We start from the raw sequence: 27,059 nt of genomic DNA, 5'->3' as shown, positions 1-27,059 counted from the left end.
TCTGGAAGTAATCAGCCCAGAGATGTGAACAAAGGCCATGGGAGCAGGACGGTCCCCCAGGAGAGTGGGAACTTTTTGAGGGAGAGGAGGCAGCCTCCAGAACCCTGAGAAACCTTGACATTTAAGCGTCGACAGGAGAAGACAAGGATGAAAAGGAATGGCCCAAGTAGAAAGGCAAGTCGTTTAATCCTCAAAATGCCATGCACCACTTACGGTGAGGAACCTGGGGGCTATTTGTGTTGTCCTGTAGGGGCACAGGTGCTAAGAAACTTCCAGCTAAATGTTTTTGCTCCATCACATGACCCTCCTTCACCTAGGATTTCTGGGCCATCTCCTCCTCAACCTCTAGCCTTTTGTCCAATGCCTCTGTTTTCTAGGTGTCTAATTTTTATCCTTTTGAAACTAGAGGGTAAATGAAAAGATTGACTGGATTCAAGAGATCCTATTTGTGCACAGTGAGTTTTGATAGTTGGTTTTTGGGAGGATGGACATGGAGTGGATGGTGACGTGGCCAACTCTGATCTTTATCCAGACAACCTAGCTCTTGGGTGATGGTATGAGGAGGACAAGATCTTGCAGATCTTGTACCCCCACTTCTCCTTCTTGTACCCACGGCAGATACCACTAACTGATCCTCATCTGCCCTCTTTCTCCATGAAGCCTTGACATGGGTTCAGACTCCTTCTGTTCACCGCCATCGTGCTGAATCCGTGGGCAAGCCCCTGCATCCCTGTGGCCATCCTGGGAGCAAGCCACCACCCCACAAACCACAAGGAGATCTCGTGTCTTTATTATGATGAATCTTTTATTATAGAGACAGACTGAGCTCTCCTTTGCATAAAGAGTCTCTGGATTGGGTCAGGGAAATCCATCTGCTAAAAATCACCACCCAACTCTGTCTCAGCTAAACCCCCACTTACTATACATCTCAAGGTCACTGGAAATAGCAGAGGCTGCCGTCCCCAGGGCCAGGCTGATTGGGTCAGGACATGCTGGCCACAGAGTCAGGGCTCCTGGCTGCCCATCAAGTCAGAGTCTCCCTGTCTCTCGCCCCAGTCGGTTGTCCAGAACCTGGAGCTGCCGGAGGAAGCCCGAGTTGGGACAGATATTGCGGTGGGCCTGCACCGCCTGGATGGCCTCCACCAGCGTCATGTTCTCGCAGATCATGAGGAAGGCCAGGACAACTGTGGCGGAGCGGCTGACCCCCATTGCGCAGTGTACCAGCACGCGACCTGCGGGGAGACCCAACCTAGAGTCAGCTACCTGCCCTCACAAGCCCATCCCTTTGGGAATCAAAGATGCTTCTAGCCATCCTTCAGTCCACCTATCACAGCATTCTGGAATGTAGACACTGTCCTTACTGTCAGATGGGGCAACTGAGGCCCTGAGAGGGAAAGGGACTGGCTCAGGTCACACAGCCAATTAGTGGTAAAGCTACGGTTAAGAGCTGGGGTTCCTTTCTCTTGGTCCAAGATGCCTCCTCTGGCATCCTTTGCAACCCTAGTGTGGTGAAGCGGGGACAATGCTCCTGGAGTCCCCTGGGTTTGTGGCGAATTACAAGGGTGTTCACCTCCCTCCCTTTCCCCAAGTCCTGCCCTCTCCCCCGCCCCTGCAGCTGTATGGAGAAGCCTCATTTCGAGAGGCCTGCTCAGCCTTTGCTAGGTCCTGTACCTTCTGCCTAATACCTGACCTCTTACTGAGGGCTGTGGTTACACTGATGACCATGCTGCTTGGTTATGTCTGTGATTGTTGGTTTCTAGGGTGTCCCTGAAGGGGATGCTCACTACATGGTGGTAGCTCTTTGGCTCCTGGGATGGGAGGGTTGTTGAAGGAGTTCTGGCTCTGGCTGCCTTGCCCCCTTGGTGCTACTGAGGAAACAGGTGCCCCAGATCCCAGCCCTGCCCCCCTTCCACCCCAGGGCCTTCCCAGCAGCCCACCTTGGGGAACACTGAGGGCAGTTCGGATATATCGAGCAACAGGCAGAAAGTAGACACTGAGGTCAAAGAAGGGGTTGTCATCGGCCTCAATGCCATAGTACTCCAATGGCATTCCTCGGTAGAACTTGGCACCCGTGTCCACTTGAAACTTGCCTGCAGCGACATTCACAATGTGGGTGATGCCCAGCTGGACCAGTTTGTTCTTGTCCCGGGCTGCGTACCTGGACGGAGGGCACAGGGAGGTTGGGAAGTAGGGGTAGGTCTCAGTGGGTCAGCTCTGGCTGAGTTGGAACTTGCCCCCTTCCCTCCTCTGCCATCCCCCTCCAGTGGTGAGTCTGGACTCCTCTAATTAGAGTTCTGGACTCCCACTCAGGCTTTTCTGGAGGGCAGTTTGGCCACATGCATCAAAAGCCTTAAAAAAGTATTCCGACTTTGCCCCAGCAAGTCTCCTTCTGGGGGACTTAAAAATCCAAAATGTGCCTAAAGATATATGTAAACTGGATCTAATAATAAGGAAAAGAGTGAAAAATTAAGGAAAAAAATCACCAAACATCCTATAATAGGAGATTGAGTATGGGATACCTAAATGAAATGCTATGCAACCATGAAAAGCTAAATGCAGGTGAACAAGGAAAGGTATTCATTCTATATTCAGAACCTGTGAAATATGCAGAATACAAGATGACAATGTTTAAAAATGTTTAACAGTATGTTGTGTAACTCCATTTAAGAAAGCTTTCTATATAAGGCAGATTACAAAATGAGATTATAAAGTGCTACCATTTTTGGAACAAAATTGTGATAGAGCATGTTTGTATGTACATGTGTATGCATTTTTAAAAAGCCAGCAAGGATTTTATTACTGGTTATATGTGTTGGGGGAGGAATAGCATCATATTGTTAATAAGTTATTGATCTATATTCTCTAAATATTAAGGAAAATTTCTAAAATCCACATATATTGACCCATATGTCCTAAATATTAAGATACCTTTTGAGGAGAGTAGGTCACAATTCTACTACATATATGTACACCCTAGAGAGTTCCACAGACACAAGTACTACAATGTTCCTAGGATCACTGTTTCTAGGAGACAAAAGTAAAAACAACTCAAATGTCCATGTACAACAGAACAGGTAATTATGGTGTATTCATGCAAATTAATTGTATACAGCAATGAAAAATGAGTGAACTATAGCTACACATAATAATATGGATGAATCTCACAATTTTGAGTAAATAATGCTAAACACAAAATACACAATACGATTCTATTCATATAACTTCAAAAGGCAGGTTAGGTACATAGGTGGTAAAACTACAAAGAAACACAAGGAAATCATTATTTCAACACTTAATGGTTGGGTTATGAGAAAGATTCGGCAAGGTCTTCTGGGATACAAGTAATGGCCTATTTCTGACCTGGGTGGTGAAACTGTTCATATATTCCCTGGGTACTTTTCTTTTATGTGTTCTATTTCCACAGTTAAAAGCAATGATAATATAAAAGGAAAGAATGATATAAAAAAGAACAATATAAAAGGAAAAAGATAGAGGCCATCAGGATACCACTCTGTCCCTAGGGGTCTCTGGGAGAGGTCTCCCTTCTGCTCCCTCCACCCACCACTTGGGTTGTACTTACGCATCTCCCAGGAAGAGGCTGGGCCAGACCTCGTCGATGTGGCTTGGCGTGGCAGCCCGCTGGACCCATAGCAAGCGCTGCAAGGAGGCCAGTGTGGGTGGCTGGTAGGGGAGCTCCTGGACTGCCCTGTGGATCTTGGGTCTCCGGAGGTCCTGCTTCTGTAGTGAGTCCATCCTGGAACAGAGAGGACACTGGGGTGGCTGGGGACAGGCTCCCCGAAGGTTAGTCCAGCTGGCAGGGAGGCCCAGGCATGATGCAGTGCCCAGGTGGCCTGAGTTGTTGCAGGAAGGGCTCTCAGCTATGTTAGAGAAAGATATTAACCAGCACAGCTGAGGCTGAGACCTACCCCCTTTTCCCAGGGAACAAGGGAACCAACCCCTTGTCACAGCTGTGGAGCTAGGAAGCCTCTCTCCTGCCCTCTCCAGAGGTCTCTGATGTTGGAAGCTTTAGCCAAGGGACCCCTGGAGTTCCCTGTTTGTGGCAACTAATCAGTGCAGACCCTACCCCTTAAGTCATTGGTCACTTGGGACTGTGTAGGGTTGGAGACCCCAGCTGGCTGTGGCCCCCAAAGAATACCTAGGAAGGCCCTGCAACCTGGGCAGCTCATCTCATGTCCTCCTCTGCTGCTTCCAGGGCTGGTCCTCAGGCCCCCAGCCCCTCCCAGTGTCAGGTGCTTCTCTGGAGTGAAGGACCTGGGCTGTGAACCAGCATTTGTTAGAGTTTCCTTACTGAATGAGTCGTGAATGCCTCTCTGGGCCTGGTGCCTCACTTGTGTTAGGCCCCTAGTTTACACAGGAGCAAGCTGAAGGACAGAGAGCACTTTTAAAAAATGATGCCCAAAGCTTCATGGCTGATAAGTAGCAAGGTTGGGGTTTCAATCCAGTTTTGTGCTCCTTCAGTTCCATCCCCAGTGCTTCCAATTACCATTACTGGGGACTCAGGAGATTGGTCTCTAACCCATCTGTCCCTACAGAGGTGTTGCTGTTACTCATCTGCCTACAGGCCCTGGGATTTTCCTCCTTACCCCCACAACTCAGGCGAGTGCTGCAGGTCAGGCCTTGCCCAGGTTGGGTGGGCAGCATCAGGAGTCGGCTGGCTGAGGGACTCTGGAGCCCTGCAGAGCTGGGGTGTCAGTGGCACCAGAAGCTGCATCTGGTGCTGTGCTGGGAAGGAGTGCCTATCTTGGCTCCGTGTGCCTGGCACCCTCAGCCGGGAACTAGGAAAGGTACAAACTGGGAAGAACGTCTTTTCTTTTTGGTGGGTGGTGCTCAGACCAGGAAGAGAAACAGGCACCCACGAGGCCATGGGCTTGGCTAAGCCTGCCCAGTGGTCAGCTGCTGGGCAGGGTGGAAGTGAAGACCCGGACTTTCCCCTCATCCCCCACTGTGACCTCTCAGGGCAGGCTGAGTGGCCTGCCACCTGCCTAGGGCATGGTCTGGGGCCAGGAGTTGGGGAGTGGGCACAGGAACAGGACTCAGCTGTGATTGGAATGGGGCAGGCAGGTTCCGCCCAGAACACAAACGCTGTGAAGCAGCTAAAATTCCATGTCCTTCCTTATAGCCCATGGGGGTGGGGTCTGAGGGAAGACCTTGGCCGCTGTGAATGTAAGTACCCCAAGCCCCATCCCTGCTTGGCATCTCTTTGGGATTAAAGACTCTTGGCCCTGGAACTCCCCATTGAGAAGGGAGGCTACCTGAAGTGCTGGGAAGAGAACTTTAAACAGAAGGAGGAGAGCCTGACCATGACTCATTCGCTGACCCAGAGCAAGTGTTTGCTCCTGTCTTGGCCACTGTTTCTCTTTCTCATCTTAAAGATCCTTACTTTTTTCTGGGGGTCTGACCTGAGACTGAGAGAAGAGGCTGGGTTACCCAGTCACCACAGGGTAGGAAGCAGTGCAGTGCGTTGGGGTGGGCAAATCTCCCAGGCTTCCAACCGCCACCCTGGTCTGGAGCCACCAGCTGGGGTTGCATGAGCCCCAGAGGGTACAAGACGCTGCTTTGGAAAGCTTGACAGACGCTGGCCTGCCTCTGAGTTTGGTGTGGGGTAATGCCGCCACCCAGTGGCCCGTGGGTGCCTCGCAGCGCAGCTTGCCTGGGAGCCGGCAGCCACACTCTGAGAAACAGCTGAACCCCGCTCCTCCTGGAGACTCCTGAGAGGACTTGGGGGTTGGGGTCTGCTAGGCCACAGCCCAAGCCTCAGCCTCCTATGAGCCTTAGGCCCAGATCTGGAGAATGGGGTCTTTTCCTTGGACTTAGGTAGGTCCTTGTCAGGTCCCACTTCAGGCCTCACACCTAATGCTCATGGACATACCCCCCACCTGTCTGCTCTGTCCCACTGGGGTTTCAGCCTCCCTCTTAGGCAAGGGTCAGCCCCACCCCATGCCTCTGACTCATCCTCCAAGCTCCAGGCACACACACGAGAGGGGGGCCAGTAGCTGCAGCAGTTGCCCTGTCTCTGACACCCCCAGACGGGGATCGCCAAGGGCCCTGCCTGGCACCTCCTCTCACAAACCCTCGGCCACTGAGGGTGAAGCACGAGCCCAAAGTCCGGCAGGGACAGGGCCCGGTCTGGCTCTTCTCCCACTCACTCTTGTTACTCTGCATCCTTCCTCCAGCTCCTCCCTAAGCTGAACAGCTGCCTCTGGGCCGGGGCTTGCTTTCTCTCGCGCCACCATTTACAGGTGCAGACACTTGTTTTCTTCGTGTTTCTCCTCTCTTGGGTTGCTCCCTCAGTTGCCTCTGTCTCCCAGCCTCTCACAGGAGTACACACTCCTCCTCAGCTTCCCAGTACACCACCCTGTGTGCCAGTGGCCTCAGGCCAAGGCACAGGCTTCCTCCGGGCAGGGGGCAGCTGTTTGCTATCCCTCTCCTCAGCCGAAGCTCCCCCTGGTCTCCCCGCCTGCCCACTCTCCCTGCTTCCTTTCCCTCCCCAGGCAGACCAGATGGGACTGGGACCACAGGACAGGTGGGCGGGAGATCTCAGCGGAGACAAGTGAGGAGGCTGGTGCAGGAAGCGTGGGGGAGGGTGGCAGACAGGTGGCCACCAGTGGGCTGTCGGTGGGGCTCTGCATGCAGCACTCAGGCCTTGGAGGGGGGCAGACCTGGGCAGTGCTCAGGCCTCGGACTTGTCTCCGTGTGCTCTTCTCTAAGCCAGCGTCCTCAGTGAGGCTGCTGGGACAATTCCATGAGATAATAAATCCCAGTAAATGGCGCATCTCACTATTATTACCCTTACCCTTCCAAGCTTCTGCCATATCCTGGGAGACAGTAACTTCCCCACAGGATGTGAGGCTCGATTTCTCTCTCTTTATGTTTCCTGACATTTCCTTCTCTGTCCAGCAATAATCGTTATTCTACATTTTCTCACTGAATCCTCACAGTACCCTTATGAAGCAGCTATCATCATCCCTATTTTTCAGATGAGGAAACTGAGGCTCAGAGAATTTTTTTTTTAGGCTCAGAGAATTTAAGCAATATGCCTCAGGTCACACAGCTAATAAGCATGGGAGCTGGGATTCAAATCCAGGTCTTTCTGACTCAACTATGTTTTGTCTGTGCCACTATCTCTGACCCAGTATGTCCCCTAATCCAACTCACTCCCCACACAATACACACAAGCACAGGTGCCCTGTCCCTCAATACCCAGCATGCTCTGTGTTCCCTTTGAAGGGGGGCAGTTACCCACCTGTGGGGGTATCTGACCCAGGCTGTGGTCTTCTCTGACGGGCACTCTGTGCTGCCGGCTTCCAGCTGCCTGTCTCTGCACACTTGATGCTGTTTCTATTTTTTGATTTGAGTTTAATTATAAAGCATGATGTGCTTCTCCCCTCTTCCAGCCGCCCCCTGCCACTCCCAGCTCACCCTGGGCCCTGGGCATGGTCAGTCCAAGCCCAGCCAGGCACCTGGCCCTGCTGGGAGCAGAGGCAGCCCGGCAGGGGTCTGCCTATGGTATGTGTGTATGTGTATGTTGATTGTGGGGCAGAGAGAAGTAAGACTGAATATGCCCTTTTGAAAGTTCCCTTGGCCTTCACGGGTGGTGTGGAACTTGGGTAGAAGGTTAATGCTGGAAGGATCTGCCAGCTTTGGAAGATGGAAGAGGACAGAGAAGAGATTAGCCAAAATTACACACAAACTGGCAGCATTGCCAACATCAGAACCCATGTCCAGAGACCCTTAGCTGGAAGCTAAGGATTATATGACTGGTCCAGGATTAAGATCTGGAAGACTTAGGTTGAGGGAAGTGCAGGCAGATAAAAAGATAAATGGAGTTCAGAGCAGGTCTTTAGGCCAATCCTGGCTAGTAGTCAGAAGCTGTGTGTCGAGAAGCCACTCTGCCCTTTGCCAAGCTTCCCTCTCTCCCAGAAGGCATTCCTGGCCCAGGCCCCACCATCCCTTGGGGCCAGTGAAATGGTCTGTAAGGTTCCCCCAGAGGCTGACTGTAGTCAGGGACCTTGGATTGGGCCTATTAATACTGGTCCCTGTACTCCAGAGACGCTCCCCATATACCCACTCACACTTCCCTGCTCACACTCCCAGATAGCAGACACACACAGAGACATGCACACCCATGGGCACCCCTCCACTGGGTTTCTGAAGTCCAAGCTCCGGGGGCTAAGGACTCCGCTTTCCTCCCATGCTCCCTCTCCTCCTGAGGGAACTTGAGTTGCCTGGATGAGGTGGCTGAGAGGGCAGCCCATTCCCACCTGTGGGGACTGAAGGCAGTGGCTGAGCCTAGGCAGTAGGGGGAAGCAGATGGAGCAGTAGGCTCTAGGGCAGACCCCACACTGGACTCTTACCATCTTCTTGGTATCCACCTGGGCCAGAGCGGCCAGCAGGGCCAGCAGGACCAGTGCCAGGCTGGTGAAGTGGCAGAGCCCTGTGGCAGGGACTAAGGGCCATCCCTGGGGGAGAGACGAGATCCACATTATAGGCAGGTTAACCAAGGCCCAGATTGGCTGGGGTTTGTCAGGGCAGAGGCAATAGCTGCCATCTAAACCTGCTTCTGCCTTGTCAGGTCAGAAGGTAAGGGTGCTAGGAGAAATGAGGAAGCAGGTTTGGGGCCCAGAGATCATGGAGGAAGTTGGCTTCTCCCAGTGGTCCCCTCATCTTTCAGGGCCCCCAGCCCTGGGACTGCTGTGTATGGCTGCACAGGCTGTGCACTGCACAACCTGGGGGCCCTGGTTGCAGACTATTTGGTGGATGACACCCCAGGAACTGTGCAGTGTTGTAGCCCAAGTGACTCCCCCAAAGCTAGCTGCCTGATGGGAGAGATGCTGAGGTTGGAGATCAGGGTATTTAGAAGTCCTAGGGCAAAGAAGTGGGGTGATCAGATATGATCAGAGATCTGCTGCTCTGCTAGGTTCCTGAAACCTGTTTAGAGGAAAGAGAGCAGGATGGGAATGCACATGCCTATCCCATAGAGCAACCCACAACTAAGTTTCACCAGTAACTAAGTGACACCCAGCTTAGCCCCAGGCCTAATCCCAGCTCCAGCCACAACCCTAATTTTCTTCCATTACACTCACCCCCAAACTCTAATCCCAGCCCCAGCTACACCCCTAATTTTTCTTCCATTACACTCACCCCCAAAATCTAAACTTAGCCCTCTATCCTACCCTCATCCCCGTCCCCAAGATGCTCATCCTCCTGACAGTATGTGGAAAGGGGTTGGTATTGTTAAAGTGCTCCCCCTTGGCTGGGCTGACTGTGCGTCCAGAGAAAAAAACAGCTCTTATGGGCAGGGGGCAGGGGGAATTCAGTTCATGACCTGGGAAGCTCTTGGCAGAAAGAGGTACTGCCACTCTTCCCATTCTCAGGAACACCTAGGCCAATCACCCCTTGCAACTGGCAGCCCCTGTGAGCCAGTGGGGGTGCGGCACAGCCAAAGTCAGGGCTGAGGAGGGATTAGGGGAGGAGCAGTAGGGGAAGCAGGAGCTGGAGGCCCCCTAGAGGGAGCAGAGGGCAGCTCTGGAGGCTTAAGCTCCCAGCTGGTGGCCCTCAGGGTCCATGTAGGTGTGAGGAAGGTGGGCTCTTGGAGCCAGACAGGGGCAGACCCAGCCTGGGCATAGCGGGAGAAGGGCAGTGGGCCCTCTGCAGCTTCCACACAATCCTAGTGCCCCCACAGCCAAGAGACACCCCTACCTCCTCCCAACTGAGTTGGAAGAAAACACAGGGCTGATGCCAAAGAAACATGCCCACCTTGGCGACTACCTGTGGCTGGGAGCCTGAGAAGCAATGCTACTGCTGAGGGACCCCAACTCCTTCTACTGGGCAACTGGGGTCATTGGAGCCTCCAGCAGGAGGGAGGAGGCTTGGGGAGAGGAGGTAATGGGATCTGTTCTCCTTGTGCAGCTAAGGACAGTTTGGTGTTGTTCCAAATGCCCTGAACACAGAACAGGAAAGTAGGCGGTAAATGCAAGCAGGAAGGAGTCAGGATAGATATCAGGAAGAGCTTTACATCCTAAAGGGAGTACCCAGAACCAGAGAGGAAGGGAAGTTCGGGAGGGTCCTTCTGTAGATCTCTGAGATCAGACTGGGTGGGGGGTAGGGAGTGGGGTACTGGGTTCGGCAGAGAACCTAGTGGCATGATGACAGGAGAACTTTATATTAAGCAGGGCTTGTGAGAGGAGGTCACGCTGCTGGCAGGAGCATGGTCGTCCTTCTCCATTGTGCGGATGGTGAGGCTAGGCAGACATGGGAAGTGACTAGGTCTGGCACCACACTTCTCCCCAAGAGCGGCTGCTGGGGCCCACACCCGAGGGGAGGGCGTGCAGAGGTGTGGGAAGGTCCCAACAGCCCGCAGGCTCCAGGGCTGGCTGTGCTGCTGCCTTGGTGGGGCTCAACGGAGTCCCCATAGGCTTCCAGCCCGGAGGCTGGGCACCCAGCACAGGACATCAGGACCAGGGAGGAAGGCCTCACCTCTCCCATTTTATGCTTCCTGCCCCTATCCTTCCTAGCCTTTCCATCCTCGCTGGGGTCTGAAGATATAGGTGGGCTGGGGAACAGGGAGGGCCCTACTGGAGGGTTGCCTTGGCCAGGCCCTGATGGGACCTGGGGTTGGTTAGGGGAGCCCAAGAGGGTAGGGAGAGGGCCAGGCCCCCTTCAACCCTCACTTCTGGCCATACACAGCCCTGGCAACCAGTCCCTGAACTGGTCCCATCCCATGCCCCCTGCCAGCCCTCACCTGCCCTCTTACTTCCAGCCTCACTGGCCTTCCCTTCTGTGTTCTCTCTACAGGCCTCCTCATCTGGCCTCTCAAGCCACACCCAGCCTTGCCCCTCCAAGCCCTGCCTGGCCCTTACCTGGCCCCACAGGTCTGGACTGCACCCCGAAGCTGCTGGTCCAACTGGCAGAGCTGGTGAAGGAAGCCTCGGTTGGGGAAGACCCATCGGCGCTGCCGCACAGTGACCACCGCCTGGCGCAGGGACAGCTGCTGGTGCAGCATGAGGTAGGCCAGCACCAGGGTGGCGGAGCGGCTCACCCCGACCACACAGTGCACCAGGACCTTGGCTGAGGAAACACCCTGGTGAAGCCCTTTCCCACCAGCCGGCCCACCAAGGGGCTGGCAGGGGGACCCAAGTTCCTTTCTCTGCCCTGCCTTGGGAGTGCTCTGTGACCCTGTGCAAATCACTCGGCCTTTACGGGCCTCAGTTTCCGGATCTGTCAAACAGATAGACCAACATCTATTTGGCCTACCCTTAGAATGGGGTCCAAACTCCTTAACATGGCTTACAAGGCCCTCTGTGAGCAGGCCCCTGCTGACCCTGCCCTAGGAACCCCAACCTCAGCTCTAGAAACGCTGGGGGCCTCTCTGTCCCTCGGAGCTGTCATGGTCTCTTGTCTCCAGCCTTAGAACATGTGATTCCAACACTTGTAAAACTTTCCCCACTCTTGGTCTGACTAATGTCCATCACCCATCTGTCAGGTTTCAGCTGACACATGTGACATGTGGCCTCCTTGTATAGACTTCCCTGACCGCTCATGGTATCGTTTGAATCACAGAGCTGCTCATCCTTTCAGCGTGTGGCCTAGTGAGCACTGTTGTAGAGGGAAGCGCCCCCACCTCCCTGAGCCTCTGAATTGAGCACCCTGCCCTGGGCTCCCACAGCTCTTCAGCTGCCCACTCATATGAATAGTACTCATAATACTTCAGATGCTGACTGTCGTTCCACCTGACATACAAGGGTAAGTGCCACGAGGGCAGACGCTCTGCTTTTTCTAAGTGTAGATTCCCAGTATTGTCGCCCAGGAGGATAAGAAATACCTGGTGAATGAATGGTGGAGGAACAAATGAATGTCAAAGTGCTCAAATGTTAATAACTGCTATGAGCCATGGTCTTGTCTTTCCCATCATGTAAATTGGAAACTGATGTCCAGAAAGGGACACTGGCTTGCCCAGGGTCAGGTAGCACGGGTACAGCTCTAACCGAGGATGAACGCAAGGCAGGGGCTCCAGCGTGCCCAGGCTCCTTTGTTGGACCCTGGATATTAGAGGGTTTTTTTCCATGTGAAGGTACTTAGGGGCAGAAACCAGACATCTAGGTACTAAATGGCACTTTCCCAAAGCTGAGTGATGCAGAGAAAGAACCATTTGCTGTTTGGGGGACTCGACTTCCAGCCCCAGGGCTGCCCCTAACTCACGGCATGACCTTGTATTCTAGGTCTCTATGAAACAAGGAGGTTGGAGAAACTGCTGGAGCACTGAGCAGAGTGCTGATGGCTTTTTAAAAACTAGGGATGGGAGGGCATGCACTGATGTTTGAGGGGAAACTGAACATCCCCCATGACTGAGAAGGATGGGATGTGGGTTCAGATCCCAATTCCTACCCCCAGGTGTGCTGAGGGCTCGATGGATGAAGTCAGCTGCAGAGGAGAAGTAGGCACTGATGTTGAAATCTGGGAGGTCGTGGGCTGGCACCCCTAGATAGGTCACACTGCTGCCATAGAAGTCAGGGCTGCCCTGACAGTAGAGGCCTCCATGGGCGGCGTTCAGCACATGGGTGATGCCCAGCTTCCACAGCTCAAAGCGGTTATTTGCCGTGGCCCTGGGGAGGGAAGGAGGGAGGCTGGGTGCCAGCTGAGCCATGGGGCTCAGGGCGGATGTTTTGTCTGGCCCCTGCTTCAGAGGGACAGAGCCCTTAGGGTCCAAGGGGAACCGGAAGGAACCCAGTAAGCTTGAGCCGGGGTCCACAGCTCACAGCCCCACCCTCAGAGTTTTCTACTGAGAGGTCTGATGGCATAAGAAGTTATCTTTAGACTCTCTTTGGTTCCTGAGGTGATCTGACCATGCCTTGGCCAACACAGGAAACAAAGGATTGCTTCAGCTCAGGGATCCAGCTGCCCCTCCTTTCCTGCACCACGCCCTCCCACGTACATCTGGCCTCTCCTGGCCACTAACCCCACAGCTGCTTCTACCTGCAAATGCCTATTAGAGGTGACACCTTTCCTGATTCACCTTTAGTCAGGCTTCCTCACCCACTCTGTGTCCAGAGGAGGGAGGCTGGAGCCTGGATGGGGAATTCTCTATCCATCCTATCTCATACCTCAAGTCACCATTCCCCAGGCCTCTGCACCCCAAAACCGCCCCCTGTCCTGGATGTGCCAGAAGATTCCAGGAACCTCTGGGAGCTTTCAGGCAGGTAAAGGCCCTGCTCCCCCTGGTGACCACACCTAGCCACTGCACTGTCCCCAGCACAGGGGTCCTGGAGAAAAATCCCTGGCCTGGCATGCTCAGAGCAGAACTGTTTCTCCTGTGCCTCTCATCGCTATCTCTGGTACAGAGGCTTTCTTTCTCCCTCCCCAGCCCCGCCCAGCTACCACTCACGCATCTCCTATGTAAAGGTTGGGCCAAACTTCATCCACGCGGCTGCAAGAAACCTTCCCTGCTCTCAGGAGCTCTTCCAGTTCTAAGACACTGGGGCAAGGTGTGGCTTCGGCATCTCCCCTCAGCTCTGGGAGCGAGGCCTCAGCCATAAGCCAGGCCACCCACCCCTCTGTCTCTGCAGTCACTCCTCTCTGCCTCTCCAGTGTCATTACTCCTTCCTGGAGATTGGCAGGGACAGGTGGGACAGGAGCAAGTGACTCAGCACAGGAGCCTCCAGAGAGAACAGGATATTTCCTTACCAAGTCACCCGCTTGACCCCAAACACCATAACAACATAGAATCAGACATACCTCTGCAAGTCGCTTTGCTTCACCTTAGTTTCTTCATCTGTAAAATAAGGATAATGGGACCTCAAAGAACTGTGAGGATTAAACGAAACAAAGGATGTTCTGGGTCTAACACATAGTGGGTGCTTAAGAAACATTTGTCGAATTAATAGGTTTAAAGCCCACTCTGGTTCTGAGGACTGAGCTAAAAGTTATGGATCTAGGGTAGAGAGGAGGTGGTTGGCTCTAGGATGAATGACAGAGAAGGCTCTGCAGGTCTGGCTGTTGGATAAGCCTATGGACTATGGCGCTCAGGGAAAGTTTCCTGAGTGGTAGTCAGAGAAATCTGGAGAGGAGGCGTGGAAGTCCTCATCTAAAAGGAGTCCACAGGGTTTGGGGGAAAGTTTGACAAGTTCTATAATGAAGATGATTTCTTAAAAGAGAAGGCTGAAAGGGGCAATACATGTCAAAGGGGGAGAAGGGAGGTGAATGTTCTCTAGACTTTCTAAAGGGGCAAAAGGCCTGTCATGAGTAACATTTTGGCAGTGGGAGGTAGATTCCTCTACCTATAAAGGGCTTTTGTCCCACAATAGAAACTGAGAAAAGTCTATGTCCTTCTTCCAGAATCAGTTATTGGCAGGAGCAGTGAGATGTCTTACCCACTCTCAGTGACTTCATGAAGGTCCCTGATAGGGCTGGGAGGGGTGTACCAGTTGCAGTGGGAAGGTTCCCAGCTGCCCCTGGCCTTGAGTCCAGCTTGAGAGTAAAGACCACAGAAGGGAATCCCATGGAAGCAGTCTGTGCTCATGTCCACCCCAGAGCCTGTCCCTGCCCCCATCAGAGCCACTGAAGTCTTCCCTGCTTTACATGGGCAGCAAGGTCCAGGAGGGGCTGGAGTCCAGGTTGCAGGTGGTTTTGGGCTTGGTTTATGCCACTGCTGGGACTTACCTTAAAGTGGGGTATTATAGTGGAGTGAGCAGAGCACAGGTTCTGAAGTTATAGGAATACTGGCTTTGGCACATATTAACTCCCGTACCTTAGGCAAGTTTCTTGGGTCTTCTGTGTTGTAATTAACCTGTAAAATTGGCGTAAGGATTAAGTGGGATATTTATATGGTATTTGGCCTAGGGACTGTCAGAATAACGGGGCAATAAATGGTGACCATGATCATTAGGAACTGGCTCTTAAAGAGGAGCTGACTCCCTTCAAAGGATTAGGATAACTTCCTCTTCTCCCCAAACTCCATTTATTAATCCCATAAGCCCCGCCCCCTCTTCCTAGGCCCTTCTTCCACTTTGGCTTTGTGCCTGACGCATGCGTCCTCGAGTTTCCTTGCTGCATTTCCCTTTGCGGCACTTCCCTCCCACCCATCTTGAGTCCTGCGTCCCTTCCGGGTTCGGCCCCGCCCCCACCCTAGGCTCCACCTCCCGCCCGCATGGCCCCGCCTTCCGAAGCAGTTCCGGTTCGGATGTGAGCAGCTGCGAGCGAGGAGGCTGAGACCTGGGCCGGAGTGATGCCTGCGCGCAGCCGCCACCGCCCCCGCCTCCACTCTAGCTCCCCTCCCCAGACTCCGCCCCCGCAGCCTGAGGAGCTGCACTCCCGCGAGGCCCGGAGGGCCCGGGACTCCGACGGCGGGTCGGACGCCGACTCGGAGGTGGGTCCCGGGAGTCCGACTTGGACGGCGGAGGTGAGCTGAAGTTGCAGCCGGGGAGAGGTGGCTTGGAGGGCGCCTGCAGCTGAGGGTCGGTGGGGTGTCAGGGGTGGAGCTGGGGCTGCGGTGGACAGCGATCCGGAGGGGCCACGGGGGGCGGTTGAAGGAGCCTGGACACAGCTCTGGAATGGAATCCGAGGGAAATAGAGGTTGTGAAGTCGAGGGTTTGGAGGGGGGCTGACGGTGGGCGGAGGCTGAGGGCTAAGCAGAGGGCGAGGGGCGAGGGGGAGTGCGAGGCTGAGGGCGATGTGGCTCGGAGGTTGCTGAAAGCAGGGTAGTGAGGGTAGGAGAGCGGACGGGGTTCCGTGGTGGGACCGGAGGAAGAGATGCTGTGGGATTCGGCAGTGGGCTCGAGGGATCGGAGGAGCCGGACCGGGGCTGATGCCACCGCGTGGCGAGAGGGAGGAAACCCGGTTGGAACTAGCGAGGTAGCGGACCACAGTGAGGGCCGTGGTAGCGACTGGAAGGATTTAGGTTCGACTGGAAGAGGGAGGGGCTTTCGGATGGGAAGTCATCTGGCTTGAAGGGCCAGAAGTAGAGAAATGGGGTCAAGAAACAAACGGAGACTCTGGGTACCTCATTTAGGGCTTTGGTGTTTTCACAGGTGCCTTTCAAGGCATGGAAGATCACTAGAGTAATATACCTGGATGGCAGGGCTTTCTCTTTTGTAGACAATGATTTCTTTCAAGAATCTGGGGTGGTGGTAAACATTGATTTGCCCAAAGGACTGAGGAAGTAGTGAAAAGGAAGTGGTTTGGAAAAGGTAGTGAAAGGAGTGAAAATAAAGATATTATTTGGATTTCTTTTAACAATAATAGTGTATTTCTTTTTCCTTTGTATTTTATTCTTAAATTTAAGCTTATTTTAAATATGAGACAAGTTTAGGCCCTTAAAAGAGGATTTAATACATTACCTTTAAATGCTACAAAACTGGAAACAAGAATTTGGACACTTATGTTTTACAGATACTCAGCATTGATGGATTCCATCTTGACAGCTTGAGTTGACACACATATTTACCACAAGGTAAAAATATGGCCAGTGCAGGTATCTGGGTTTAAAGGGTACATAAAACTATTTGTGAAATCACCACAGCTCAGGAGCCCAGCACATCTTCTCCTCTTCTGTAACTCCAGGATTGGAGTTATCTCTTGAAAATTATAGAGGTACTTTTGACAGATTTGCAGGACCAATATTAATGTAATTTTGCAGATATTGTATGAATATTATTTTTAATCAAGTCGTCTACAAAAACAGGAAAAGAGGCTGTTCGCATTTGGCAGTTACAGAATTGGGGTAGGTGGGTACGCAGATGCTTTTTATAAAGGACAGTACCAAAACCGTAATTGTGCCAGAAAAATGATGATTGCACTATTTATATTCTCTTTAGTAGAAATAAGTTAATTTCCTTTTGTAATTGTTAAATTATAACATGGCTTCATGAAATCTTTGACTTTAACTACATGTCTCATGTTGTTTCATAACTGTTACCTGATGGTAGGTTTTGCAAAGTTGTTGGGCTTTTTAACACAAACTTTGAATCGAGTATTTTTACTCTAAATGGATATCTACTGTATAATCTTCAGTAGATGATAATTTACTGATTGCAGCAACCTTTTAAATGAATTTAGGTATATAGACTCGACTGTGTGGCATATCTTCAAATGCACAGTAGACTAGTATAGTAATTATTTCTTCAAAGAAGAGATGAATTCTTAGCTTTGCTTTTTTTTTTTTAGGTTTTTTTATTAAGGTATGATTGATATACACTCTTATGAAGGTTTCACATGAAAAAACAATGTGGTTGCTACATTTACCCATATTATCAAGTCCCCACCCATACCCCAATACAATCATCACTGTCCATCAGTGCAGCAAGTTGCCAGAGATCCACTATGTCCCTTCTCTGTGGTACACTCTTCTCCCTGTGATCCCCCACACCATGTGTACTAAACGTAATACCCCTCAGTCTCCTTCTCCCTCCCCACCCACCTGCCCTCTCACACCCCTCCCCTTTGATAACCACTAGTTCATTCTTGAAGTCTCTGAGTCCTCTGCCATTTTGTTCCTTCAGTTTTGCTTCATTGTTATACTCCACAAATGAGGGAAATCATTTGGCATTTGTCTTTCTCCACCTGGCTTATTTCACTGAGCATAATGTCCTCCAGCTCCATCCATATTGTTGCAAATGGTAGAATTTGTTTCTTTCTTATGGCTGAATAGTATTCCATTGTATATATGTACCACATCTTCTTTATGCGTTCATCTACAGACGGACACTTGGGTTGCTTCCATATCTTGGCTATTGTAAAAAGTGCTGCGATAAACATAGGGGTGCATATGTCTTTTTGAATCTGAGAAGTTGTATTCTTTGGGTATATTTCAAGAAGTGGGATTCCGGGGTCAGATGGTATTTCTATTTTTAGTTTTTTGAGGAACCTCCATATTGCTTTCCACAATGGTTGAACTAGCTTACATTCCCATCAGCAGGGTAGGAGGGTTCCTCTTTCTCCACATCCTCGCCAACATTTGTTGTTCTTAGTCTTTTCAATGCTGGCCATCCTTACTGGTGTGAGGTGATATCTCATTGTGGTTTTAATTTGCATTTCCCTGATGATTAGTGATGTGGATCATCTTTTCATATATCTGTTGGCCATCTGAATTTCTTCTTTGGAGAATTATCTCTTCATATCCTCTGCCCATTTGTTAATCGGGTTATTTGCTTTTTGGGTGTTGAGGTGTTTAAGTTCTTTATATATTTTGGATGTTAGCCCCTTGTCGGATATGTCATTTACAAATATATTAGCTTTGCTTTTAGCTGTTGTCAAGATTAACTCCCTTTTCTTTAACTTAATACAAATAATCTTTAATTGAAGAAATTTACATAGTATTACCATTTTTAGTTTGTATTTGTGTGCCCTCACTGGACTGAGATCGTCTAGAAACCCTGTCTTCATACTTAGCTCTAAATAAAAGTCTTGGTATGTAAAATTTTGCTGAACTGTGTTGAAATATAAGAAAACTCTATTGAGGTTACATCTTAATGTTACTGCAAAATTAAACTGTTAGATGGAGTCGTATAATTAATATATTAGCATGCCTAATAGTTATTTTACTTTTGTTTACCTTTGACAGTTCTCATAGCCACTTAGTTTTCAAGAAAATCAGTTTTATGGTAGAGTAGTTTGCCTAAGGCAAGAAAATCTGTGTTGCTCTAGAAAAAGCCATCATGACTGCAATGGCAGTACAGACAGATACAGATAAATCAGCTTTGATTTCAGTAGCACTCTCTCCATGCTGCAAAGACTCAATCACATCGCACAACTACTTGTAAACATTTTTATTTTGTTAATCATTAGGTCCTCAATACTTTTTTAAAACTTTGCCATAACCCATTTAGAGTCATTTTCATGGCTTTTTTGAAGATTGAAATTTGAACATTGTTTTTGGGAAACTGTTAAATTGCAGGTGTTCTAATAAATATTATTTATTGTGTCTTATAAGAATGACCATATTGCAACAACATGGATGGAGCTAGAGGGTATTATGCTCAGTGAAATAAGCCAGGCGGAGAAAGACAAGTGTCAAATGATTTCAGTTATCTGTGGAGTATAAGAACAAAGAAAAAACCGAAGTAACAAACAGCAGCAGACCCACAGAACCCAAGAATAGACTAACAGTTACCAAGGGAAAGGGACTGGGAAGGGTGGGTGGGTAGGGAGGGATAAGTGGGAAAAAGGGACATTACGATTAACACACATAATGCTGGGGGTGGGGGCATGGGGATGCAGTACAACACAGAGAAGACAAGTAGTGACTCTATAGCATCTTGCTATGATGAAGGACAGTGACTGTAATGGGGTATGTTGTAGGGACTTGATAATGGGGGGAGTCTAGTAACCATAATGTTGCTCATGTAATTGTACATTAATGATACCAAAAAAAAAAGTGACCATATTAACTAGCTATTCTTTCAAAATTCTTACCTCCAGGCATGATGTAATATATGATATTAATAGTAGGGAGTGCCTTACACACCATTAACCCTAACAGTGATTCTTATTTTAGGTCTTGTGGTTCTCTTGGCTTTGAGAAGTCAAGAAGTTAAGTAAAAATAGGAGAGCATGGGCCAGGCACACCTGGAAAACAATATTTATGTGCTGCCTCTGTCACTGTTAATTTACCATCTGAGCATGTGGATATGGATTTGTGACAGACCTGTTGTATGAATATTACTGTGTCCCCTCCTCCTCTGCATACAGCACCATCATCACTGAATGGTATGCCTAACCTTCTAGCTGCATCCAGACTTCATGCTTCCATATTGCAATGTTCTCTTACCGTACTACACACTGGGCCCTACCAATAATAAAATCGCTTTGGTACAGAATGTGACACAGTGTGAGCTTATCTTGGCTCTGACTTAGGATGGTAGAAACTAGGAAAGCTTGATTCTAACGGTTTCACCCCAGCGTTTCACCACAGAACAGTGTTTTATGGTAGGTACCTCAAAAGGGTGTTTTGGAGGCATTGGTCTCTATTTGTATTTGTCTTAAATTTTTATTGTGGGTTTAATTTTGAATTGTGGCAGAGGACAGGAGAGGTAGTAATGTATCTATTATCTCAACCATTTTTCTCTTCTCAAAATTCTTGACAGGTAAGAAGTTCTAGTAGTAGGTGAGAACCATTAATTCTGCTAATTTTGTGTCTTCCTATAAGTTAAAGTGTATCATTGAGTTATTGGAAGTGCCTAGAGATTGGTTTTAGTTTGGAATTTTGAGACTAAATTAATTCAGTGCCAGTTTTGTCAATATAATTCTGGCAGGAAAGTCAGAGATTGCCAAAAGCATACATTAAATTTTTGATCCAAATCCAGTATATTTTCACAATATTGTAATGGAGTTTGAAGTCTGGAGCCAGTTTCTCATTTTCCATTAAGTTGATCTGCTTTGGAAGTATAGCATATTTAAAAATAAAGATTTTACCCATCAATATGTCAAATGACTAGCCTGCCTGAATATTATCTTAGTGATTACAATAAAAATTAAGAGTTTTATATACTTGCTTCTTTACTGGTGTGCTCTGGCATGCAGCCAGGTCAGTAATCCTTAATCAGATTTTCCACTAAAGTTTGATCATTGTGTAAAACCTTTTACCATAACTGAGGATGTAAATTGTACATTGTTGTTTATTAGATTATTATTCATTGAACTGAGAACAGTTCTGGATGTGGTATAGAATTAGGTGCAGACTCAAAAACTGTCAATCATAATATAAGTTGGTCATGGGTATAGTAGCACAGCATGGAGAATATAGTCAGTGATTCTGTAACCTCTTCCTGTGTTGACACTAACCGCTCTACGGGGGGTGAGTATTTAATAATACAGGTTCACTGTTGAACCACAGTGTTCTGTACCTGAAATCAATATAAAATTGCATGTCAATGATACTCCAATTAAAAAAAAAGGAGTTAGGTGTAGTCTGATAGGTAATTTGAAGCCAGAAAGGGTTTATGTTTTTGTATGACAACTTCTTTTTTAATAGTACATCAGAGTGCATGCATGGCCTGGGCAGTAATAAATGTCCCAGAACTGAAGTGCATCCAAGGGAATGATGATGTAACTGAGAAGGCAATTTAATTTCTTCAAATAGGCTGTCCCAAATTCTACTCATAGTAGAATTTCAGAAGTGGGACATAACAAAACAGTAGAAAAATCACTGCTAAAATTAAAAAAATGGATGATAGGAGTTGCTTCAGGGTCTTAGAACTGTTTTATACTCACAGCAGATTTCATAGATGTTTTGGAAACAATGCCCTGTACTTACTAGGAAAAAGAAAGCTCTTTTGATAAAGAGAAAAGAATTTGATGTTGATGATAAAGAGAAAAATATTTTAATTTAAGATTAAAAACTTTAAATGGGATTTAAAAAAAGCTGCGTCATCCTAAGTAAACAGTACAAACTGCAGAGCTAAATGTCCAAGTACCTTGTTCTCCTACATTATAAGTTAGGCCTTTTGGTTACTTTTATATTCTGGTTTCTGAATCTGAAAGTTGGCATAATTTGTCCCTATTGTGTACATATTAAATAAGCTTTATTAGGTAAAATTGGATTTAAGCTTATTTTAGTGTGATTACAACTATAATGTGTAATTGCCTTGGGAATATATTAACGTTAACTTTATATAATTTTTTTAAATCTTTTTTTTTGTCTTAGGTTATGGCTATTATTTTTTAGGCTTTACACATTATTTGGAAATGATAACTTTTTACAATTTTTACTGTATATCAAATCAGTGACTTCCCAAATCAGCACATTTTATATTTATGAATTAAATTTCATCAGTCATTCTAAATTCCTTTGAACATATTGTTTCCAAGGACTATATATTTTAAAGAGGACAGTTGCTTTAGACATCTGTATTCCAGTATTTTAGAGCATTTTGTACACACACACACACTCACACACAAAGTGAAACAAAAATCCAACATATTTAAATCACTACAGTCACTATCTGGAACCTAGACACTGGTTTTGTAAAACCCGTAGAGTAAAGGGTTCATTTTGCTGCTATATTCTTTGTATTCTTAAGATTGCATAGTGATAAACTAGAAGCCATTTTGGCCTCTTGCATGTTTATATAATTAAGACCAATAAGATATTGTCTTTCCATCTGTCACTTCAGAATATTTTCCCAATTTTTTCCCAAATTTTTCAAGTGTAGAAGTACAATAATCAATTGGATCAACATCTGACATACTTTTAAAACATGTTGAATGGTATGCTTCTGTTGAAATATTTTTTGTTAAATTTGATATTAAATATATATAAGATTATGTTGATGTGTAGATTCTGCATTAACTAACTGAAATCACCACTGTTATTCTGTTCTTTAGTTTGTGTTACTTGATTACATTGAAAGGTAATTCCACCTTGAGTATGATCTTTGTAAGATTTAACAATTGTTTCCAAATACTCACATTTATTTTGTATTAACCCAAAGATTTCAACAGTTAAGAGTGTGTTTGACTGTTAGTTAATAGCTGACTATTCTAATAATTTAATTTCAGGCTGAGGGAATCACCAGCAGAAATAATTGATGGCAATACTAGCTTACATTTACTGAGCAGTTCCTATTTACCAAGCATTATTACATGTATTATTCCATGTAGTCTTCATAACAAGTCCGTGGAGTAAGAACTAGTATTCTCCTCATTTTATAGATTAAAAATAGTGAAGTCCAAAGAAGTAACAGTTCAAGATCACAAAGCTGTGAATGGTAAATCCACAATTTGAACCTATGCAGTTTGATTCCAGAGCCAGCACTCTTAACTGTTATGCTTCCTGGGCTATCTGAAATTTATTTCACTCTTTATCCATAGTTTCTTCAGCTGTAAATTGAGGAACTGGACTAGATCTTTCAGGTGACTTCCAATTCTAACATTGTGAGAATTCTGTCATCTTGATTACAAAACATGGTGTATGTAATATTTCTGATTAGTTTCTGTTTGTAATAGCTTGATCTCTTAAAGTATAAAGGTTAAGTCATTTTCCAGAGTCACACTGCTTAATTGGTTACAGGGCTGGATCTGTAACCAGATGTTATCTTTGACTTGGTCTTGCTAGTTACCTCACTATTTCTAATCTTCTATTTAGTGTGTATAGGTTAATAATGGTATTTAATTGATTTCTCAATTTTCTATTCCTATTTGTGTGATATGCTCCAAATGTAAGAAACAATATTGTTTTCCCTCTGATCATCAAGTATTATGTGCTCATTGTATAAAATTCAGAAATTTTAGAAATGTCTAATGTAGAGTGAGTCCACTGGAGGAGTAACTGTTAATAGTTTGATATTTTAAGTATTTAAAAACATATACATATGCTACATGTGCTGTTTTTAGGTCATTTTGCTCCTTTAAATTTTTTTTAAGCTTTTTACTTTGAAATAAATATTCACAGGATAGTACAGAGAATCCCATGTAACCTTTACTCAGTGTCCCTCAGTGATTACATCTTACACAATTACAGTACAGTATCAAGACCAGAAACTGACATTCGTTCAATGTGGGTACATAGTTGTGTGTCATTTTATCTTGAGTAGATTTGTGTAACCATTGCCACAATCAAGATAGAGAATTTATCCCATGATTATGAAAATCTCCTTTGGGTTACCACCTGCAACTGTGTATCCATAGTTTATTAGTTTTTATTCATGATATGGCTAATATGGATGTATCAGTTTAACTCTTCATATATTGTGGGATACTTTGTTTTTATATATATTTCATCTGTTACAAGTAATGAAACTAGGGATATTTTTGTACAGTTTTTGTGCACACATTAGTTTCATTTCTCTGGGATAAATGCCCAGGAGTACAATTGTTAGGTCGTATGGTAAATTCGGTTTTTAAAAAAATTGCCAAACTTTTCCAGAATGGCTTCAATTTTACCTTCCTACCAGCAATATGTGAGAGGTCCAGTTTCTCTGATCCCTTTGAGCATTATGTATTTTCATTATTTTAGCTGTTCTAACAGGTATGTATTGATACCTCTTTGTAGTCTTACATTTTGCTAGTGGCTAACGGTGCTATACCTTTCATGTGCTTATCTGCCATTTATCCTTTTTGATGACATGCTTTGTCATGTATTTTGCCATTTTCTAATGAGAGTTTTGCTTTTTACTGTTGAATTCTGGGAGTTATTAAAAAAATTTTTTTTAGTTAAGGTATCATTGATATACAGTCTTACAAAGATTTCACATAAACATTGTGGGAATTCTTTATGTATTCTAGATATGAATCCTTCCTCAGGTATGTGATTTACCTAGAGAGTAACAGGGAAAAGTAAGTCTACTCCATCTCCTGCAAGTAGAAGTCCACATGTGCTGCTTTAAAAAAATGTACCTACCAGAAAGTTTAAAGTGTGCAGACAGTGGCATCTTTTCATCTGCTGTAGTATTTCCTTCTTGTGTCTCTACTTTTTAGAAACTTTTCCCCTCATTCAGTCTGGCATTACTTTTCATCCAGTTTCAACCTTCACCATCTGTTTTACACTCTTACAATTATCCATTCTGAAGTGCATTGATTATATCATCCCTTGTCTATAAAATATCCTTAACTTGACAATGAAAGGTTTCTATGATCTGGCTCCAATTTATATTTTCAACTTTATATCTCATATTCCTCCTTAACAATGGTTCTCTATTGTTTTCTGTCTGCGTACCTTTACTCATGTAGTTTTTTCTGGTAGTGTACTTTTATTTCTCCATCTCTATCCATAGTTTCACCCCTCCTCTAAAGCTCAGCTCAAATGTCACTTCCAAGAATCCTCTGATCTCACCAACTGGAAATAACCTCTTTTCCAACTCCCTTAACTTTCTAGTTGTTTAACAAGTTAACATAAGTAACTGCTTTATTAGTGTTCTTTTGAGATTAAGAGAGCTAGTATATATGAAAAACTAGCAACTGTAATTCCTTTTACCTTCTTTTTTAATGACTTTCTTCAGTATCCCTTTCTAGATTATAAAATCATTGAGGGCAAGATCAGATTTATCTAGGTAAATACCACATTACCTAGTGTGATACCCTTCACATAGTATGTGCGCAGTGAATATTTAATAGGTAAAGAAACGTAATATGAGGGCATCATAGACTGTCTGTATCTCCAATGCCTTAGTATCTGACATCTGTATGTAATAGATAGTAAATGTTTGAGATTGAGCAATGCAAAATTTATGATTCAAAAAGCCTTCGTCAGGAGGCAGTTCCATTGATGTAATCCTTGTCTACTGTAACTGAAGGCCTTTGATAAAGGTCCTCTGCTGATAAGTAGAAAATATTTGCTGTTCATGAGATTCAATTCCTACAGAAGTACAAGAGCCCTCAGCTTGTGTAAGGCAGTGTGGTGTAGTAAAGAACATGGACTTTGATACACAGTTGCCTGGGTTGAAAACTTGTCTGTACTAGTTAGTAGTAGTACGTTTAATTTAGGCAAGTTACTTAATTCATCTGTTTCAGTTATCTCACCTGTAAAATGAGGAAGATAATAATACTCACTTTATATGGTACTTGTGAGGATTATTTGAGCATATAAGTAAAATTTAGGACACTTTCTGGTACTTTGTAGGTGCCTTGAGTGTTAATTATTAGCCTTTTGTTACTTCCTGAAAATGCAGTACAGAATTTAAGGAGTATGTGAGGTTGGATACACATTGTTAAAAGGGAACAACACAGCAGACATCAAGTATCTTCTTCCTGCACATCTTGTATTCCTACACCAGTGGGTATAGATTGGATAGCTGATAATCCTGTTCATCTCATTGTGCTCATCATGCCAAAAAAAAGTTAAATAAACAAGTCCTTGTGGGACTTTTTGGCTCAGAAAGGATTAACTAGTTCATACCAAGGAACAATATGTACTTTTGTCTTCTTCCTTTGAAGGATACAATAACACGCTTTATTAGTTCTGGTTGAATATGCTGTCCTGTTTGGCGCAGTTAACTCTTCATAAGTGATTTTGTCTTCATGGACAAATTAAAAACAGCTATTTAACATTTCCTATATTATTTTCAATCTTAAGTATGTTTTTATCAATTTAACAAACCTCTAAACTTTTTCCAAGATTAATGTGGTTATGATTCTTTTTGCAATCTACTTTTGTATACGACTTAAAGAATACATAGGGTATGGTTTCATTCATATAATATATGGAAGCAAACAAAACTAAACTATATTTATGGGTACATCCTTAGGTAGTAAAACTGTTTTAAAAAATGGAATTATCATAAATGTGCATTTATGGTTACCCTTGGGGGAAGAAAAGGGATTATATACAGGGATACTGGGTTGGTGTTCTGGTGGTGGTTACAAAATTTAAGGGAAATGAATATCTTACAAGCCTGAAATGGAAAAATATCCCGTATCTAGCTATTTCTATTGCATTATTAATACATGCATTTCCCTGGATTTGGCACCTAAGAAGCACAGAGTTCCAGACATTGAGGAAAGTGTATTATAACTATCTGCAAAAGAATCTTTTAATGAAAGTTGATACTTTTATAATAAGCCCTAATTTACTCCATAATTCTTTTCTGTATTATAGATTACCTAAAAACAATCTGGGCTTCATTCTAGTGTGCTTTTCTTATTCTGAATATACTTGATTTATCCTCTTTGGACTTCTTTAAAGTGAAAATGATTAGCTACTCTCATTTACATCTTCAAATTTGAATTTATCATCTATGTATAAAGAGGAGTGTCGTAGGGATAATAGAAAATGATTTATTGGTTCAGCCTTAGGTATATATTAGCTAAAGATTAAAATAACACCAATGATGTTTTAAGAAACACCCCACGTACCATCTGAATAGTCACAGGAATCCTGATTGTTGGAGATCTGTATTAATTTTAGCCATGATCTTAACCCCTAACATAATGTTACAGTGGGTATGAGTAGAGGAAATAGTTAAACATTTAGGCAAATATAGAATATGAGTCAGTCTATAAAAGAACTTCCCTGAACTCAACCCTTCTCCCTCCTTCCCCAGAAAGATGGTGCACTGTTCTAGCCTGAAGGGCACTAAAGAGAAGTGGTAATCAATGCAGCTCATGAACCTAAA

At 46.0% G+C, this 27,059-nt stretch overlaps 2 protein-coding genes across 11 annotated transcripts in view; one reads left to right on the top strand and one right to left on the bottom strand.

The window, feature by feature from the left end:
- Window positions 1-785: 785 nt before the first annotated feature.
- Window positions 786-14,918, bottom strand: DUSP13B (dual specificity phosphatase 13B). 8 transcript variants are annotated; one of them, XM_073240795.1, is made up of 11 exons: window positions 14,677-14,918; window positions 13,753-13,789; window positions 13,403-13,620; window positions 12,406-12,623; window positions 10,881-10,933; window positions 8,376-8,480; window positions 7,265-7,359; window positions 4,605-4,796; window positions 3,581-3,754; window positions 1,938-2,158; window positions 786-1,232 (listed from the first exon to the last, which is right to left on the bottom strand). In XM_073240795.1, the coding sequence occupies exons 3-11, from the start codon at window positions 13,609-13,611 to the stop codon at window positions 1,030-1,032; spliced, it is 1,470 nt and encodes a 489-aa protein (XP_073096896.1). In that variant the 5' UTR covers window positions 13,612-13,620; window positions 13,753-13,789; window positions 14,677-14,918; the 3' UTR covers window positions 786-1,029. The 8 variants fall into 8 exon arrangements, with proteins under 8 accessions (XP_073096896.1, XP_036869259.2, XP_036869258.2 ...); XM_037013364.2 differs by lacking the exons at window positions 12,406-12,623; window positions 13,753-13,789; window positions 14,677-14,918 and having other exon boundaries at window positions 13,403-13,459; XM_037013363.2 differs by lacking the exons at window positions 13,403-13,620; window positions 13,753-13,789; window positions 14,677-14,918 and having other exon boundaries at window positions 10,881-11,088; window positions 12,406-12,544.
- Window positions 14,919-15,186: 268 nt separating this feature from the next.
- SAMD8 (sterile alpha motif domain containing 8) overlaps window positions 15,187-27,059 on the top strand; it is a 43,374-nt gene continuing 31,501 nt past the window's right edge. The window contains exons 1-2 of one of the 3 annotated variants that reach the window (XM_017654052.3): window positions 15,288-15,415; window positions 16,405-16,465. Coding sequence is in view for 2 of the 3 variants with exons in the window: in XM_017654050.3 (XP_017509539.1) it covers window positions 15,242-15,415 (174 nt within the window). In the remaining variant the exon portion in view is untranslated. Of the gene's footprint in view, window positions 15,416-16,404; window positions 16,466-27,059 lie in introns of all 3 variants that reach the window. The other 2 variants (XM_073240794.1, XM_017654050.3) reach the window with 2 other exon arrangements.

The sequence above is a fragment of the Manis javanica genome, chromosome 7 (genome assembly GCF_040802235.1).
Source record: "Manis javanica isolate MJ-LG chromosome 7, MJ_LKY, whole genome shotgun sequence".
Classification (NCBI taxonomy): domain Eukaryota; kingdom Metazoa; phylum Chordata; class Mammalia; order Pholidota; family Manidae; genus Manis; species Manis javanica.
The sequence above is the reverse complement of the archived record's forward strand: the minus strand, read 5'-3'. Positions and strand labels throughout refer to the sequence as shown.